At 47.5% G+C, this 16,479-nt stretch overlaps 1 protein-coding gene across 1 annotated transcript in view; it reads left to right on the forward strand.

Moving 5' to 3' along the window:
* The first annotated feature begins 8,216 nt into the window (after window positions 1-8,216).
* Window positions 8,217-16,479, forward strand: part of VPS37B (VPS37B subunit of ESCRT-I) — a 31,375-nt gene continuing 23,112 nt past the window's right edge. The window contains exon 1 of the mRNA XM_055550518.1: window positions 8,217-8,433. Coding sequence (XP_055406493.1) covers window positions 8,323-8,433 — 111 coding nt within the window. The 5' untranslated portion in view covers window positions 8,217-8,322. The remainder of the gene's footprint in view (window positions 8,434-16,479) is intronic.

A 16,479-nucleotide genomic window follows, 5' to 3' on the forward strand; every position in this document is an offset into this window, starting at 1 on the left:
TTCTTGTGGGTTGGCTTCGCATAGAAGTCTGGGGTTTGAGGAATTCATTATGTCTTTGGTGATTATTTTGGTCTTTGCACTGATGTTCAATAAAGGTTTTTCTGAGGTTGTCAGTAGCTGCTAAAAGGAACCAGCATCATTTTTCTCTTTTTTTGTTGTTAAAAAACAAAAAACTACAAGCAAGTTGTCACCTTAACATAACTCTCATACAAGAAAAATTTTAATCTACTGTCCTATCCACCAACAATTTAAAAAGACTTTCTAGTCTTTGTTTATATACAAGCATGACTTGTTCATAGTTATAATCACAATATGTGATTATATTTTGCCTTTGTACCTTGATATTAACTCCTATTGGTTTTTCCCATGTTGTTTGATAGTCTGCTGCTTGTTTGCATGGCTATTAAATATACCACGTCAGATTTACCACCCAGACTTATCCGTTCTCTTAATGTTGATCATTTTAAGTTTCATATTGTGTGTGCGCGTGTGCTCAGTCACTCAGTCATGTCTGACTCTTTGTGACCCCACGAACTGTAGCCCACCAGGGTCCCCTCTCCATGCAATTTTCCAGGCAAGGATACTAGAGCAGGTTGCCATTTCCTACTTCAGAAGTCATCATAATATGGTTCTTTATTCATCCTTATCTCTTATGACCCTTCTCCAGGTGCAGCATTAGTTATCTCTTACTGCAGAACAAATTACACCAGAACTTAGCAGTTTAACAACAACAGTTATTATCTCTCATAGTCTCTGAGGGTCAGGAGCCCCGGAGCAGTGTAGCTGGGTGGTTGTGGCTCAGGGTCTCTCATGAGGCTATGGTCACCTGAGGTTCAGCTGAGGATGGTTGTTGGTAGTGTGTAATTCATCATGTGTACGACTTCTTTTTTTTTAAAGATTTGTTTTATTTATTTTTGGCTGTTATGGGTCTTCGGTGCTGCACTCAGGCTTTCTCTAGTTGCAGTTTGCAGGCTTCTCATTGCGAGGGCTTCTCTTGTTGGGGAACACAGGCCCTAGGCGCGCAGGCTTCAGTAACTGCAGTGTGTAGGCTCAGTAGTAGCATATCTCGGGCTCTAGAGCTCTGGCTCAGCAGTGTGGTGCATGGGCTCAGTTGCTCTGTAGCAAGTGGGATCCTCCTGGACCAGGGATTGAATCTGTGTCCCTTGCATTCATTGGCCCAGCCTTAACCACGGGACCACCAGGGAAGCCCCATCATGTGTCAGTCTTGAATGTCCTCCTGATATGACAGCTGGCTCACCCCAGAGTTCATCAGGTGAAAGAGGAGTGTGAAATAGAAGCCTAATCTTGGAAGTGATGCCCATCACTGCCTTATTCCCCCGATCACACAGCCCAGCTCTGTTAGCAGACAACAGAGGGCTACTCACAGGTGTGCTTATCAGGAGGCTGGCTACCCCAGGCACCTTTCCGATATCTAACAGCCATCTGTCTCCCATTCCCTTCATCACTTTCAAGTTCTCAGTCTCAAAATTAGCCACATCCTTTACATACAGAAACATTCATTTCTCTACTCATCCAGGACCGCTTTACATCTTACTTCCTGGCTTGTAGAGTTATCTTTTTAGATAATAGTCAGTTTCTGGAACTTTTTAGACACTCCTACATCTGCCCTACACTGGGTGAGAGATGAGGTGATACAAATCTTTCAGAGATCACTTTTTTTGGCACAAGTTTTTTTATTTTATTTTTTTTTCACAAAAGCAAAGCCAACGAAGAGTCTGGAATGGCTGTTTATATACTTAAGAAAAGAAAAGGAAAAAACCCTCCAGAAAATGAGTTTGACATGGATGCAGAGAAACTGGAGTCCTTATGTGTGACTGGTGGGAATGTGAAATGGTGCAGTTGCTATGTGCACCAATATATGTTGTCAAACAATATGGTGGTTCCCCCAAAAGATAAAAATACCATATAGTCCAGAAATTCTACTTCTGGGTGTACATCCAAAAGGACTGAAATGAAGGACTCGAACAGATAATTGTATACCAGTGTTCATAGTGGCATTATTCACAACAGAAAAGGTAGAAACAGCCCAAATATCCATTGACAGATAAACAAAATGTGGTCGGTACACACAATGGGGTATTATTCATCTTTTAAAAGGAATGAAATTCTGACACATGCTACAACAAGGATGAACCCTGAAGACATTATTTTAAGTAAAATAAGGTAGTCACAAAAGGACAAAGTTTTTTAAAGTCCTTGAATTTGTTACAATATGGCCTCTGTTTTATATTTTGGTGTTTATTTGGCCGAGAGGCATGTGGGATCCTAGCTTCCCCGAGCAGGGATAGAACCTGTACCCCCTACATTGGAAGGAAGAAGTCTTAACCACTGGACCACCAGGGAAGACAAAATGACAAGTATTATATGATTCCATTTATGTGAGGCCTCTGCTGCTGCTGCTGCTAAGTCACTTCAGTTGTGTCCGACTCTGTGAGACCTCACAGACGGCAGCCCACCAGGCTCCTCCGCCCATGGGATTTTCCAGGCAAGAGTACTGGAGTGGGTGCCATTGCCTTCTTCTGTGAGGCCTCTAGTAGGGTCAAATTCATAGAGACAGAAAATAGAATAATGGTTTATAGAGGGTGAAGAGGGAAATAGGAATTACTGCTTCACGGGTACAGAGTTTCACTTATGGAGACGGATGGTGGCAATGGTCACACAACAATGTGAATGTACTTGATGCCACTGAACTGTGCACTTAAAATATTCAAAATGGTAAATTTTACATATATTTGATCACAATAAAACAAGCACTACCAGTACAACGATTTTGGAAAGCAATTTAGCAACATCTCATAATGTTGAGATGTGAATACCCTAGGACCGCAACAACAGAAGAAAGGAGTTTAAAAACTGTCACGTATGTATATAATGGCACACCATACAGCTATGGAAAAAATGTTCCAAACTATATGAATCAGCAAGGATGTGTGTGTGCTCAGTCATGTCCAATTGTTTGTGACCCTGTGGATTGCAGCATGCTAGACTTCTCTGTACATGAGTTGTTTTTTTTTTTAAGGCAAGAATACTGGAATGGGTTGCCATTTCCTCCTCCAGGGGATCTTCACAACCCAGAAAGCAAACCTACCTCTTCTGCATCTCCTGCAGCAGGTGGATTCTTTACCACTGAGCCGCCTGGGAAGCCTGAATCAACAAAGATACATCTCAGAAACCCACTGCTGGGAAGTCCGTGGTGGTCTAGTGGTTAGGACCGCGTGCTTTCACTGCTGTGGGCCTGGAGTTTGATCCCTGGTTGGGGAACTAAGATTCCACAACCATCCAGTGTGGCCAAAAAAAAAAAAAAAAAAGCAAAAAACTCACCATTGATCCTAAAAAGCAAGTAGCGGAAAGATCTGTTTGTGTATATACGTATGTGTGCTGTGCTGTGCTGTGCTGAGTCACTTCAGTCGTGTCTGACTCTTTGCAGCCCAATGGACTACAGCGTGCCAGGCTTCTCTGTCTATGGAATTCTCCAGGGAAGAATACTGGAGTGGGTTGCCATGCCCTCCTCCAGGGGATCTTCCTGAGCCAGGGATTGAACCCGCATCTCTTATGTCTCCTGCATTGGCAGGCAGGTTCTTTACCAATAGCGCCACCTGGGAAGCCCCTTATATACGCATATATACATATAATGTGTATGTTTTAAAATTAAGATTATGGATATATACATGTAAGGTAAAATAAATAGGACAGTAGCTATCCTCTAGAGAGGGAGAAAGGATATTAAGGGCTTTAACTGTGCCTGTGATGTTTAGTCCTTAGCTTGGTGAGTTACATGAGGGTTTGTTATATTTTCTCTCTCCGTCTTCTTCTTTTTTGTGGGGGGACTGAAATAGTTGATTAAATAAACCACACAAGGGAATAAAAAAATAAGAGAAAAATCCCCAAACCAAGAAAATACAAACCTCAAATCAAAATACCCAAGCTTTCTACATTCTCTACCTTCCTAACACACCCTAATAACACCAACCTTAAATATAATTTAAAAAAATACTGCTCTCTATTTTTATATCTTCCTTACACTCGCCAAAGTAGGGACTTTGTCCAAAATGAGTTTTTCCCCCCTTCTTGATGACTAGTACTTAGGTCATGTTGGCTATTTGGATATTAGTAGATGACAGTGACAACAGGGTGACATCAGGAGGAGCAACACGTCCCGAGGAGCATGGCTCTTCCACCTGCCGCCTTAGGGAATCATTCCTCTGCTGCCCATACATAGCTGACAGCGTGTGCTACGGATATGGCATCATCAGGTCCAGATTTTCTTCCAGCTTCTCAAACTGGAAAATATCTATCTGTAATTCTCTTTACTTCCATCAGAGAGAAAGAATTCTAACCTCAAGGCTAGAAGACCATAACTTCTACCTAGTTGAACCTTATATATTTTTCTTTTTGTATCAGGTGGTGGGGAAGTATGCCTTCCAAACCATTTCCCCATGTTATGTAACAGGAGATCCGTTTCTAGGCAGTAACAATGCTCCTATTGAGACAGAAGCCCTGGCACCTACACACATTGCCCCTGATTCACCGGTGCAAAATTTTAGTTAACCCAGAAATACTGCAGGCAGGTGTAAGTTTGCAGAGAAACCCGGACCTTAGTTTAACACAAAGCCGGAGGGGGGAGATGTACCAGCTCACCCACGCATTCAAATCAACAGGTTTGACACCAATGCCAGGATCTTCTTATGTTTCTTTTCTTCTCTCAACCACTTTTAAGAGCGACGAGAAGTTTTTAGAGCAGCAGAAAACAAGACCTTTCTGCGGTTTGCTCTGTTTGACAAAGGAAGTGGTGTGTGACTCGACTAGGTCAGTGGCAGAAAGCAGGTTTGAGAAGGTTTATAAGGACCAGGCAGGGCTGCTGTGAACCTGGTTTGGACTAAGCATTCTAGGGCCCATTGTACACAGGTATGCCATTCAGGACCAGGTTTGCTCTTGGTGTGCCTTGGATGAGTCACGTCACCCCTCTATGTTCTGGAGTGCTCTGACCTCCAACCTTGTTCTTACCTTCTGTGGGGAATTTGAGAAACTTCTGGACATCATCTTAAGCCTCATGGGTGAGGATTTCCTGGAAGTACAGCTACTATTCTCAATTTGGCAGGTTTATACTTTTCCTGGAGAGAAAAGGGAAAATAATGAAATTAAACTGAGTGCCTACTCTGGTTATAAACTTGACTTTCTCCATCCCCTTCTTCTTTATTATGGTCTTTCTTAAAGCCACCTTTTTGGACAAGCTCAAAGGAAGAAAACAATCAAGGGCCCTTTTAGAACTCAATAAAAATCTTTTGTTTACAGACAGTATGAAATGCTTCTGCTAGTTTTACTCATCTCCCACTAATGTGTGCCCTTAGTCACAGGGGCTAGGAGGAAAGAGAATGGTCACTGGAGCCCAGTCTAATGTATGGGCAGACAACTCAGACCTTATGTTCTATGGATGGGGGAGCAAAAACATCAGCCTCATGCACAAAGCTCGTTAGTCAGCCAACAAGTGTTTACTGAATGTCTGGACTGTGCTCAGTGCTGAGTTATGTGCCGAGGTCAGTGTGGTAGGATGCCAGCGTGGCCAATGCCAGTCTGGGAGCCAGGAGATGTGCCAATTACTTGATTTTGAAAAAAAAGACAACTTCCTCCTCCAAGGGCCTCAGTTTCCTTATGTGTAAAATTAGGAGGCTTTTGTGGTTATGCTCAGATGTTGGTTTCGTCCAGCTAGAACTGTGGAAGATTCCAAAGCAGGATAACAAGTTCCCAGAATTCCTGGATCTTGAGACGCTTCTAGGGGTGGGGAGACTGCACAATGGCACCGGCAATAATCTCTCTGAAAGAGCACAGCTTGGCCCACCTAAATGTCTAGGTACCTTCCTCTGAGTTGAGGCACACGGCACTAACATGGGTCCCTGCTCTGATGCTCCAGTCATACTGGTTTTCTGCCCGTCCTTGAATGTACCAAGCTAGAACTGACTCGGGGCTTCCGTACATGCTGGTCTTGCAGGCTTGCGCTTCCTATAGGAATGGTGGGTGATTCTGCCCTTCTCACCCTTCAGATCTCCTCAGATGTCATCTTCCCTGAGAGGACCACCTTTTATTGCTCTCTTTAAAGGTATCCCCATTACTCTCTTTATTTCAACATTCACTTCCTTCTTTGCACGCTCCCAATTTGTAATCACTTCGTTTATTTTTTTGTTTGCCTCCCTGTCTGTTAGCTCCATGTCAGCGGGGGTCCTTTTTATTTTATTCAGAACTATATACCCAATTAGAGCCAGACATTCTGGAATGTGAAGTCAAGTGGGCCTTAAAAAGCATCATTACGAACAAAGCTAGTGGAAGTGATGGAATTCCCGTTGAGCTATTTCAAATCCTGAAAGATGATGCTGTGAAAGTGCTGCACTCAATATGCCAGCAAATTTGGAAAACTCAGAAGTAGCCACAGGACTGGAAAAGGTCAGTTTTCATTCCAATCTCAAAGAAAGGCAATGCCAAAGAATGCTCAAACTACCTTACAATTGCACTCATCTCACACGCTAGTAAAATAATGCTCAAAATTCTCTGAGCCAGGCTTCAGCAATACGTGAATCGTGAATGTCCAGATGTTTAAGCTGGTTTTAGAAAAGGCAGAGGAACCAGAGATCAAATTGCCAACATCCGCTGGATCATGGAAAAAGCAAGAGAGTTTCAGGAAAATATCTATTTCTGCTTTATTGACTATGCCAAAGCCTTTGACTGTGTGGATCACAATAAAATGTGGAAAATTCTGAAAGAGATGGGAATACCAGACCACCTGACCTGCCTCTTGAGAAACCTATATGTAGGTCAGAAGCAACAGTTAGAACTGGACATGGAACAACAGACTGGTTCCAAATAGGGAAAGGAGTATGTCAAGGCTGTATATTGTCACTGTGCTTATTTAACTTATGTGCGGAGTACATCATGAGAAACGCTGGGCTGGAGGAAGCACAAGCTGGAATCAAGATTGCCAGGAGAAATCTCAATAACCTCAGATATGCAGATGACACCACCCTTATGGCAGAAAGTGAAGAGGAACTAAAAAGCCTCTTGATGAAAGTGAAAGAGGAGAGTGAAAAAGTTGGCTTAAGGCTCAACATTCAGAAAACTAAGATCATGGCATCTGGTCCCATCACTTCATGGGAAATAGATGGGGAAGCAGTGGCAACAGTGTCAGACTTTATTTTGGGGGGCTCCAAAATCACTGCAGATGGTGATTGCAGCCATGAAATTAAAAGATGCTTACTCCTTAGAAGGAAAGTTATGACCAACCTAGATAGCATATTCAAAAGCAGAGACATTACTTTGCCAACAAAGGTCCGTCTAGTCAAGGCATTGTTTTTTCCAGGGGTCATGTATGGATGTGACAGTTGGACTGTGAAGAAAGCTGAGCACCAAAGAATTGATGCTTTTGAACTGTGGTGTTGGAGAAGACTCACGAGAGTCCCTTGAACTGCAAGGAGATACAACCAGTCCATCCTAAAGGAGATCAGTCCTGGGTGTTCATTGGAAGGACTGATGCTAAAGCTGAAACTCCAATACTCTGGCCACCTCATGCGTAGAGTTGACTCATTGGAAAAGGCTCTGATGCTGGGAGGGATTGGGGGCAGGAGGAGAAGGGGATGACAGAGGATGAGATGGCTGGATGGCATCACCGACTCGATGGACATGAGTTAGAGTGAACTCCGGGAGTTGGTGATGGACAGGGAGGCCTGGTGTGCTGCAATTCATGGGGTTGCAAAGAGTTGGACACGACTGAGCAACTGAACTGAACTGATATACCCAGTTCCTAGTCCACATAGTAGGTCTCAATTTTGTCGAATGACTTGGCAGTTCCACAATTATGAAAAACCAAAGGCATCTAGAGTTGTTTTCCCATAAATCCCCTTCTTTGGGGTTCCCTCGGTCAGGCTGGGCTTAGGCTGCACAAACTTCCGTCCCACTGCCTACTTTCTTCACATCTACGCCTTTCTTTTCCTGGAGGAAAAGGCTCTTCTGACACCCTCCTGATGTCATGCTGCAGTGACATCATTACCGCTGACCACTGCGTCCCAAGCCTGTCTCCAGGTCCCTTCCCTTAGAAGCCCCCATTCTTCCCAGAGACAACCCCAGCCCCTAACACTCTTCCTGCCAAGAGCCCACACTGCGACGTCATGTCCTCCCGCCCGCGAGGCGATGACGTCAGGGCCCACGGCTGGCGTCACGTGCCCCCCCGCTGGGGGCGGGCCTTGAGGGCGGCGCTTCCGGTCCGTGGAGCTTGGCTGCCAGAGCTGCGGCGGCGGCGGCGGCGGCCGAGACGGGACGATGGCGGGCGGTGTGAGCGAAGCTCGGTTCGCCGGGTTGTCGCTGGTGCAGCTCAACGAGCTGTTGGAGGATGAGGGGCAGCTGACAGAGATGGTGCAGAAGATGGAGGAGGTGAGCCGAGCGGCAGCTCAAAGCGGCGGTGGCGGGGCCTCGAGGGGGGCGCGGGGCCGGGGGCCCGCGGCGGGCTGGAGGTGGCCCGAGGCGGAGACGGTCGCGGTGCTTCATGTTGGGTTGAGGAGACTGGGACGAGAAATTGGGGAGCGGGGCTTGAGGTGGGGTTGGGGATGAGGGGACCGAGGCTGGGGCGGAGCTGGGAAAAGCTCTTGGGTGGGACAGAGCTTGCGGGGGCTGGAGGGGTCCTGAGGCGGAGTGGAACGCGGATTAGGGAGCCTGGAAGGGGTATTCGGGATCGTGGAGGGCTGTGGCCGAGTTTGGGGAGGCGAGGAGGGAATTGAGGGACCGAAACTGGGTTGGAATGGGTCGAGGGGACGGTAATCGAGGATTGGGGATGCCTGAGACGGGACTGAGGGGGCGGAAGATTAGGTCTGGGCAGGGGTTGGTGTTGAGGGAAGGGTTGACGGTACAGGGAAATAATTACTGGGATCTGAGGATAGGCTTTGAGGGGCTGAGTGGATTAGCTAGATAGGAATCTTAGGAAAGGACCGGGGGTTCCAAGATGGATTTGGGGGCAGTGTCTAGCTAAATCTGAGAGGTGGTTCTGAGATGGGCCTTAGAGGTGGGCAGGGGTCTCCAAGGCTGGGAGACACGAGGCAGCGGACTTACCTAGGTTAAGATCTGATTTGGCTGTTTATCCGAGGGATCCTTAGGGTCAGAGGGCCTGTTCCGGGTCTGACTTCATTTGGAAGGTGTCTTACCAGTGTTGTCCCGGGGGCTCACCTCTGGTCTTGTGGGTTGGCAGGATGCCATGCCCCCCTCCGTGGAAGAAGGGAATGTGGTAATTCTAGCATGGTGGCTCTGCCCCACAGTGTCCTTCCTAGCTGGGGCCAAGGAGGATCCCTGAAGTTGTTTTTTAGGAGATAAACTGGAGGTCAGGGGCTGACAGCCCACCCCCACCTCTGATAGTAGACAGGCTGCCCCGTCTCTGCAAGGTGTGCCCACTACTGTTTCTGGAGATCTCCCTCCATCCCTTGTAGCAGGGTTTGTTCTCAGGGGTAACTGACTTCGCTCCTGGTGTGCTTTCTTCTGTCCTTCTCCCCCAGCCCTTTTGAACTCTTTCCCCGAAAGTCCAGCCTGTGAATCTGGGTCCTCTCCAGGCTGGTAGACCCTGGCCCAGCCAGCTCTCCCCAGCCCACCTCCTGCTTTTGCTCCTTTGTCTCTGAAGTCTGAGCCTTCCCACGCCTACAGGGCCAAGCTTCTCACCCAGAAGCTTGTGTGGGGGCTTTTGGCTTGCTTTCTGCAAAGGGATTGACTGTTCAGCACTGAGCCAGCCCCCTTAAAAGGGGGCTTGTATGGAGGTTGCACATTCAAAACCACTGGAAAACCCTCAACAGATCATTGTCCGGAGCTACAGAGAGGCCACTGTAGTAAGATGGTATCAGTCTTTCCATTAATCCACCCCTTGTATTCACAGGCTTTGTAACTTGGCACATATAACATTGCTCTGAGATGCAATTCACCCCATTTATGGTCTCCATGTGGCGCTTTCCTTTTAAGAGAAGAATAAGTGACAAAATCCATCTTTCTTGACTGAATGAGAGTTTCATGTCTCCAAAGAAAGAAAATCTTTGCTTAGTTAACTCTGCTTGTCAGTTGCCGGGAGACCTTTTGTCGACTGCCTGCAGGCATCTTTCTAGTTTAATAATAAAATGATAGGTATGTATTTCTAATGTGTAACACTGCCTACAAGTTAATTTTATTATATGTGACTCCCCAGTTTCAGGACAGAGTACTGTAGTTATATTAGTAGAACATTAATAGAAGTAAAGTGCCTTTTAGTGGAGGGAAGATTGTGGAGTCAAGTCAGTCTGCTGACTCAGGCTGTTAGGACAGCTTTACCTGTTTCCTCTATCTGAGACACACCGTAGGTTACTATTTAAAGGGAGAGGCAGATTAATCTAGCAGGGGTTTTTTTGTTTTTGTTTTTTTAGTACAGGTGATCTTCATGCCAGAGTACCTCATACAGATACTGAGGACCAATCTCTCTTGATTAGGCCACGTGATTAAGTTAAATTACTCAGCAGAAGTTTGTTCTTCAGGGTATAGTGCTTGTATTAAAACAAGGAAATTGAACGTGAAAACCAGACTGCCTTAGCCAGGCAGCTCACCCAGCCATGGTGACCCTTCGAAAGTCCTGTTGCCCTGGACGTGTGTGGTGGGTTTCTGAGGGAAGGGCTGTGATGTGAACAACCAGCATTCTGGCCCTGGCAGTTTCACTCAGCTGCTGATGTTGCGTGTTGGTTTATTTGGGGGTGGCTGTGAGACAGAAGGAAATATTTGTGAAATAGCTTTGACCAGATGGCATGTTTATGATCTGGTGTTAAAGAACGTTCGGGCTCTGGAATTATACATTCCGGGCCAGGCCTGGCCACTGCCCAGCTGTGTGACTGCAGGCAGGTCACCTCACCTCTGTGAGCCGCCGCTGGGGAAGGATATGTGGGAAAGAAAATATACTTCTTAGTTTTATTTTTGGCCGCGCTGGGTCTTGGTTTACGCATGTGGGTTTTCTCTAGTTGTGGTGAGCGGGGCTATTCTACTTGCAGTGATTGGACTTCTCGTTGCAGAGAAGCTGCCCACGTGCTTCTCTCATGGGGCACAGACTTTAGGGCACTCGGGCTTCAGTAGTTATGGCACAGGGGCTCAGCTGCCCTGTGGCCTGTGGGATCTTTCGAGACCAGGGATCGAACTTGTATCCCCTGCATTGATGAGACAGATTCTTAACCACTGGACCACCAGGAAAGTTCAATGAAAATACTTCTCAGAGTTGACTTGGGGATTATATTAGAGAGTGCGTGTTAGGTGCTTGTGTGAGTGCTTAGTCATGTCCAGTTCTTTGGGACCCCATGAACTGTAACCCACCAGTCTCCTCTGTTCATGGAATTTTCCAGGCAGGAATACTGGAGCGGGTTGCCATTTCCTACTCCAGGGTTAGGTCCTTAACATGGTACATATTAATAGTGTTCAGTAAAGAGTAATTGCATGAGTAATTTGTAGTTCTCTTTTTGGAACAGTTATTGACAATCATGCATATAAGGTCATCCCAGCCAGATAATAGGGTCTTATTTCAAGAATCTAGAGTAGATTTTTATTTGTTATTAGCCTAAATTTTTTTTTTTTAGCTTTCTGTGGTTAGTGATTGTCTCAGTAGCACTAGAATGAGACAGTAAATAGAACAGGACTTTCAGGCGTAGATCTCTTACCCTAAACCGAGGCCTTTTTTTTTTTAATTGGCAGAAGGAAGTGTTTTAAATTGTAGAGTAAGGCTTCTTCAAGCCTGAGGGGCTATTTTGTGGCGACTGGAAAGTGTGGCTAGGTTTTGAAGGCGTTCACTGTTAGGTTTAAATAAGCTGTGTATTGTGCTTCACTTACATTGTTTTAATTGTGGCTTCTGAGCTGTAGTCCAGCTGGAAACTAGAGTCAAATGTGTTGGAGCAGCAGACATTCTCATTTTCCCTGCCCGTGGGTTTCTCTTTTCCTGTTCCTCTTGTCTGCATGCAGTTCTCTAAAATGTAGTGTGTCCCTACTGATAGGCAGCTCTTTCCTTTTGCTCTGGGCTGATATTTCTTATGCACACGTTTTTATTTTTATGTCAAGTTATTTTTACTTGGCGGTGGAATGCGCCTTTGTCTGTCTGTCCACATTAACCCCATTGGACTTGCAGGGCACTCCCTTAAAAGGAACCATCGCTCAGGGGATTAGGCAGCTAAACCGGACCTCTTGGGTCATTCTTCCCAGTGTGCTTTCTGAGGAAGTGCTGACGAGTTGGTGTTAGCTGAGGATTCACTAAGAATTCAAACTCAGGAACTCTGCTCCTGTGACAGGTGAAACTGCCCACATGCAAAAACTGAGGATCTGAGAAACAGTTCTGTGGAAACTCAAGAGCCTGGTCTGGAAGAAGCTGTTTCCCTAAGGCGTGTTCTGGGGTGGTTTGTGTGGGGCTGCGAAGCTACTGCATGAATCATAATGGCTCTTTGAAGCGTACGGATGAGGGACTGCTTCCTCAAACGAGCTCTGAACGCTGGTGGGACTGGTTTTTAGAGGCTGAGATGTGAAACCCTTTTGAGTGGCTACTACAGGAGTATGTTTCTGTTCCTGTCAGCCAGTCATTACTGCATGTATATAAAGGCTGCAACTTTTATGTTTAAATCTTCTCTTCCATGGACCTATGACTTTAACTCTTGAGTAAAACATTACTGTGTCCCAGAATATTTTCTGGAATCCAATATTGGCTGACTCTTTTTCAAAGAAGGCATCTGGATTTCGTGGAAAGACTATAGCTGCGACTTTGGTGACTTATTTTATTGTTTTCCAGCTCAGTGCGTCCCCTGGAAAGTGAGGACAGTGACCGTGCCTGCCTCTAGGGTTCTTGTGAGGCTAAGTGGCATTGCAGGTGAAGCTGGTAGAGGGTGGCTCCCTTTCTTTGACGAGATTTTCAGAATTGTTTAGGCTGGCTTACGTGAAATCCGATCCCTTATTTTACTTAATTGCTGTCTACTTCCTCTGTATTGATTAAAAGCTCAGTGGGGGCGGCTCAGCACAGAACTGGCTTTTGTTACCATCGATGTGACCTTTGGCAAGCATTCAGTCTTTCCAGTTGCAGTTTCCTCATTGAAAATAAAGGGGACAATAACAGCAAGCGCCTCCATAGGGTTGCAGGTGGGCTAAATCAGAGAAGTTGTTAGGATACTTATCATGGTACCTGGCACAGAGTGAACACTGAGTAGACTGTTGTTATCGGCTGTTATTGCTAAAACTAAAAGGCATAACGTCCTGGCTGCCATTTCTAGACGATTCCGTGTCAGGTCCACGTCTGTGCAGCGCCCACCTGTGAGGCAGTGCAAAGGGTAGAAGCACGAATAGCGTATAATCGCTGTATTATAACTTGGGGGGAGGTTCAGTGCACAGACATCCACAGCACCAGAGAGAATGGGAGGTGGGGGCTTCGGATTGGGGAGATGAGACAGGTGACGGTGTGGCCGCACAGCAGACTCGCGCCGTTGGCGTGCGAGTGCGCCCTGGAAAGTGGTGGCAGCGGCCAGTCTCGTGTGTGCTGTTTTAGTCGGAAAGTCGTGTCTGACTCTTTGTGAGCCCGTGGGGTGTAGCCCACCGGGCTCCTCTGTCCATGGGATTTCCCGGGTAAGAATAGTGGAGTGGGTTGCCATTTTCTTTTCCAGGGGATCTTCCCAGCCCAGGCATCAAACCCATATCCCCTGCATTGGCAGGCTGGTTCTTCACCACCCAGCCGCCAGGAAAGGCCCGTGTTGTGTATATTTTACCACAGTCGTTTGTTTATATTCTTTAGAGGAAGAATAAGAGAAAGGCCACACATGAATTGTAAATAACATTGAATGTCAGATGAAGAGGGGCTTTCTGGCTAGGTTAGGTTCCTACTGCAAGAGATGGACTTTGATAGGCGGGCAAGCTTTAAGAAAATAAATGATGAAATACAGTAATTCCTGTAAGGGGGTGGAATGACACAAGGAACATCTGTGTACCTGCCAGCAGCTTAGGAAGAAAACGCGACTGAGCCAGAGCAAACCCTGTGCTCCATCCCGAGCGTGATCGCCACCCCCACCCCCCCAGGGAGCCACTGTCTTGAATTAGGTATTTATTTCTCTCAATTGTATATTGACCGAAGTGGGGGCTCAGGAAGGCGGCTGAGCCCGGGCACCAAGCAGGAAAGCTCGGGGCAGGTTTCATGACTCGTGAGTTACCAGGTCAGGTTTGCTCGTGTGAAGGGAAGTGACAAGAAAGAAAGCTGACGAGGCCGAGAGCCCGGGCAGGAGCTGCGTGGCAACTCACTTGGTAGCACTGAGTTTCCGTGACTCTGGAGCGGGGCCGCGGTGTGATTGGAGCGCCTCAGGAAGGCCGTGCTGGCTGCAGTGTGGGCTGGGTTGGCGTGGGGGGTTCCGGAAGACCAGGCGAGAAGAGCTTAGGATTCGAGCCAGAGTTCTGGGGGGGGAGATGCAGACCAGCTGGCCTAGCCCCTTCCTACTTCCCACCCTCATGGAGCTGTACCCCCCTCCCCTGCCCACTGAGGGGCCCATCAGCTTTGCCTTCCAAACGCTCTTCCCGCTCAGTCACAGACACACGGCCCCTTAGCCTCTTTTGTGTCTCTTTGGTGGCACTTGACACACATTTTGTAAGTCACTTGCTTCCCTGTGTCCTGCCTGGCCCTGGGGTTCCATTCTTTGTGTCCCGGGCACCCTAGCACAGGCCTGGCACATAGGCTGTGCCCAGTTAGTGCTCCTGAGTGAGTGGAGCTAGCTGGGCTTTAAGCGAAAGTGAGTAAAAGGAGGGCCCAGAGCAAGGCGGGGCGGGGAGGGGGGGGGAGGCGGCGGTCCCTGGGGCCGTGGAGCCCGGCAGGGGGACAGGCAGGGCAGTTACGTGGCCTCGTGCAGTGGGCAGTTGACTGTGCGGTTCTGGAGCTCAGGGATACAAATTTGAGAGCTAAGTAACCTCTCCCAAGCACTTGTTGAAATCAAGGCGAACATAAAAGTTTAAAAGGCCATTGAGCTTATCATCGGCGGGTTGGGAAAAGGAAAGAGGTGCCATGGAGGCGCAGGGAGAAACAGGTCTGATGACTCGACTTTACAGACAAGTCAGCATCCTTTTGCGCTGCCTGTGCTGTACAGACTGGTCAAGAGGAACCTCAGGACACGTGCAGAATCGAGGTGCTCTTGAGCCCAGTCAGCTCGGTCGTAGATTCGGCTTTTATCACAGCATTTGGCAGGTTGTTGCTCAGGGGACCATGCCAGGCCGCAGTGCCTGGTGTCTGTAACGACCTGTGCGTCAGCCTCTGCTCACGGGTGTGATTGCTGAGGCTCGGAACACGCTGGGGCAAGAGTTTTAGCTGGTTTATCTCCTTCTTCGGCTCCAGGGGGTTTTTACATCCCATCATCATTCAGGAAAACCAAACTACCCAATGGTACAAAGAGGGAGGAAAATTCTAGTTTCTTCACAGGGAAGAGGGAAAAGAGAGCCATGGGTGGAGCTCTCTGGTCAGTAGGTTATTGTCTCCAAGGTTAGCTAATGGCGCCCTGAGGTTATTTTCATACCATAGCCCAGGGCCGGCATTGGCAGAGGGACAGAATAAGTGCTAATTAACGTTTGCCATCAGAAAGCGGCTTTCCCGAGCACAGCTGATGTGGAGGAAGTTTATGCATTTACTCAACCTTCATGGAGCACCTTGGGGATGTGAAACCACTAAGCCACAGAATTTTCATCTTTGAGGATCGCGCTGGTACACGTAAGCCGATCCCAATGTACGTGACGCAGGAGGGGTGAGGGCACGCCCTAGTGGGAGGGAGACCCGGAGAGCCTTTGCTGGGCTGGGGGTGATCGGCAGGAGTGTTTCCTGGAGATGACTCAGGAGCTGTGATTGCAAGGGTGAGTTAGCCAGGTAAGGAGGGAGAAGGGTTTCCGAGCCCCACAAAGAGAGACACGAGGAAAGAAACAGCATGTGCACAGGACTGTTGGAGGCCTCGCTGGAGGGACCAGGGCAGGGCATGAGGGGACGGGGTCAGAGAGGCCGGCAGAAACCCGACGGTCCCAAGCTTGCTGAAAGGGCTCGGGCTTCACCGTCCAGTCACAGGGAGGGTTTTAAGCCTGGGAGTGGCGCGGTCACACTTGGTGATTCATACAAATGATTCAGACAGCCAGAGGAGGATGGGTTTGAGGGGGTAAGACCAGAAAGCAGAGGGATCAGTCAGAAGGCTGAAAGAATTTGGAAGAAAAAAATTTTTTTCAGTCAGCCAGAATCTCTTAGCGGGGAATGTTGAACCCAGTGCCCAGTCTGCTGAATCTTGCTTTGCACACAACTCAGATAACGACACGCTTGGTCTTCTCGGCTTGTCAGTGGCAGATTTTTTACAGGGTGTAGGAGATAACTAGTAGACCCGATTATACACCATCAAGAAATAAATGAAGCTGCTCAAAAAATGGAAGATCAGCTGTTAAGCATAGTGGTTAAGATAGAAT

The sequence above is a fragment of the Bubalus kerabau genome, chromosome 16 (assembly GCF_029407905.1).
Source record: "Bubalus kerabau isolate K-KA32 ecotype Philippines breed swamp buffalo chromosome 16, PCC_UOA_SB_1v2, whole genome shotgun sequence".
NCBI classification, from domain to species: domain Eukaryota; kingdom Metazoa; phylum Chordata; class Mammalia; order Artiodactyla; family Bovidae; genus Bubalus; species Bubalus kerabau.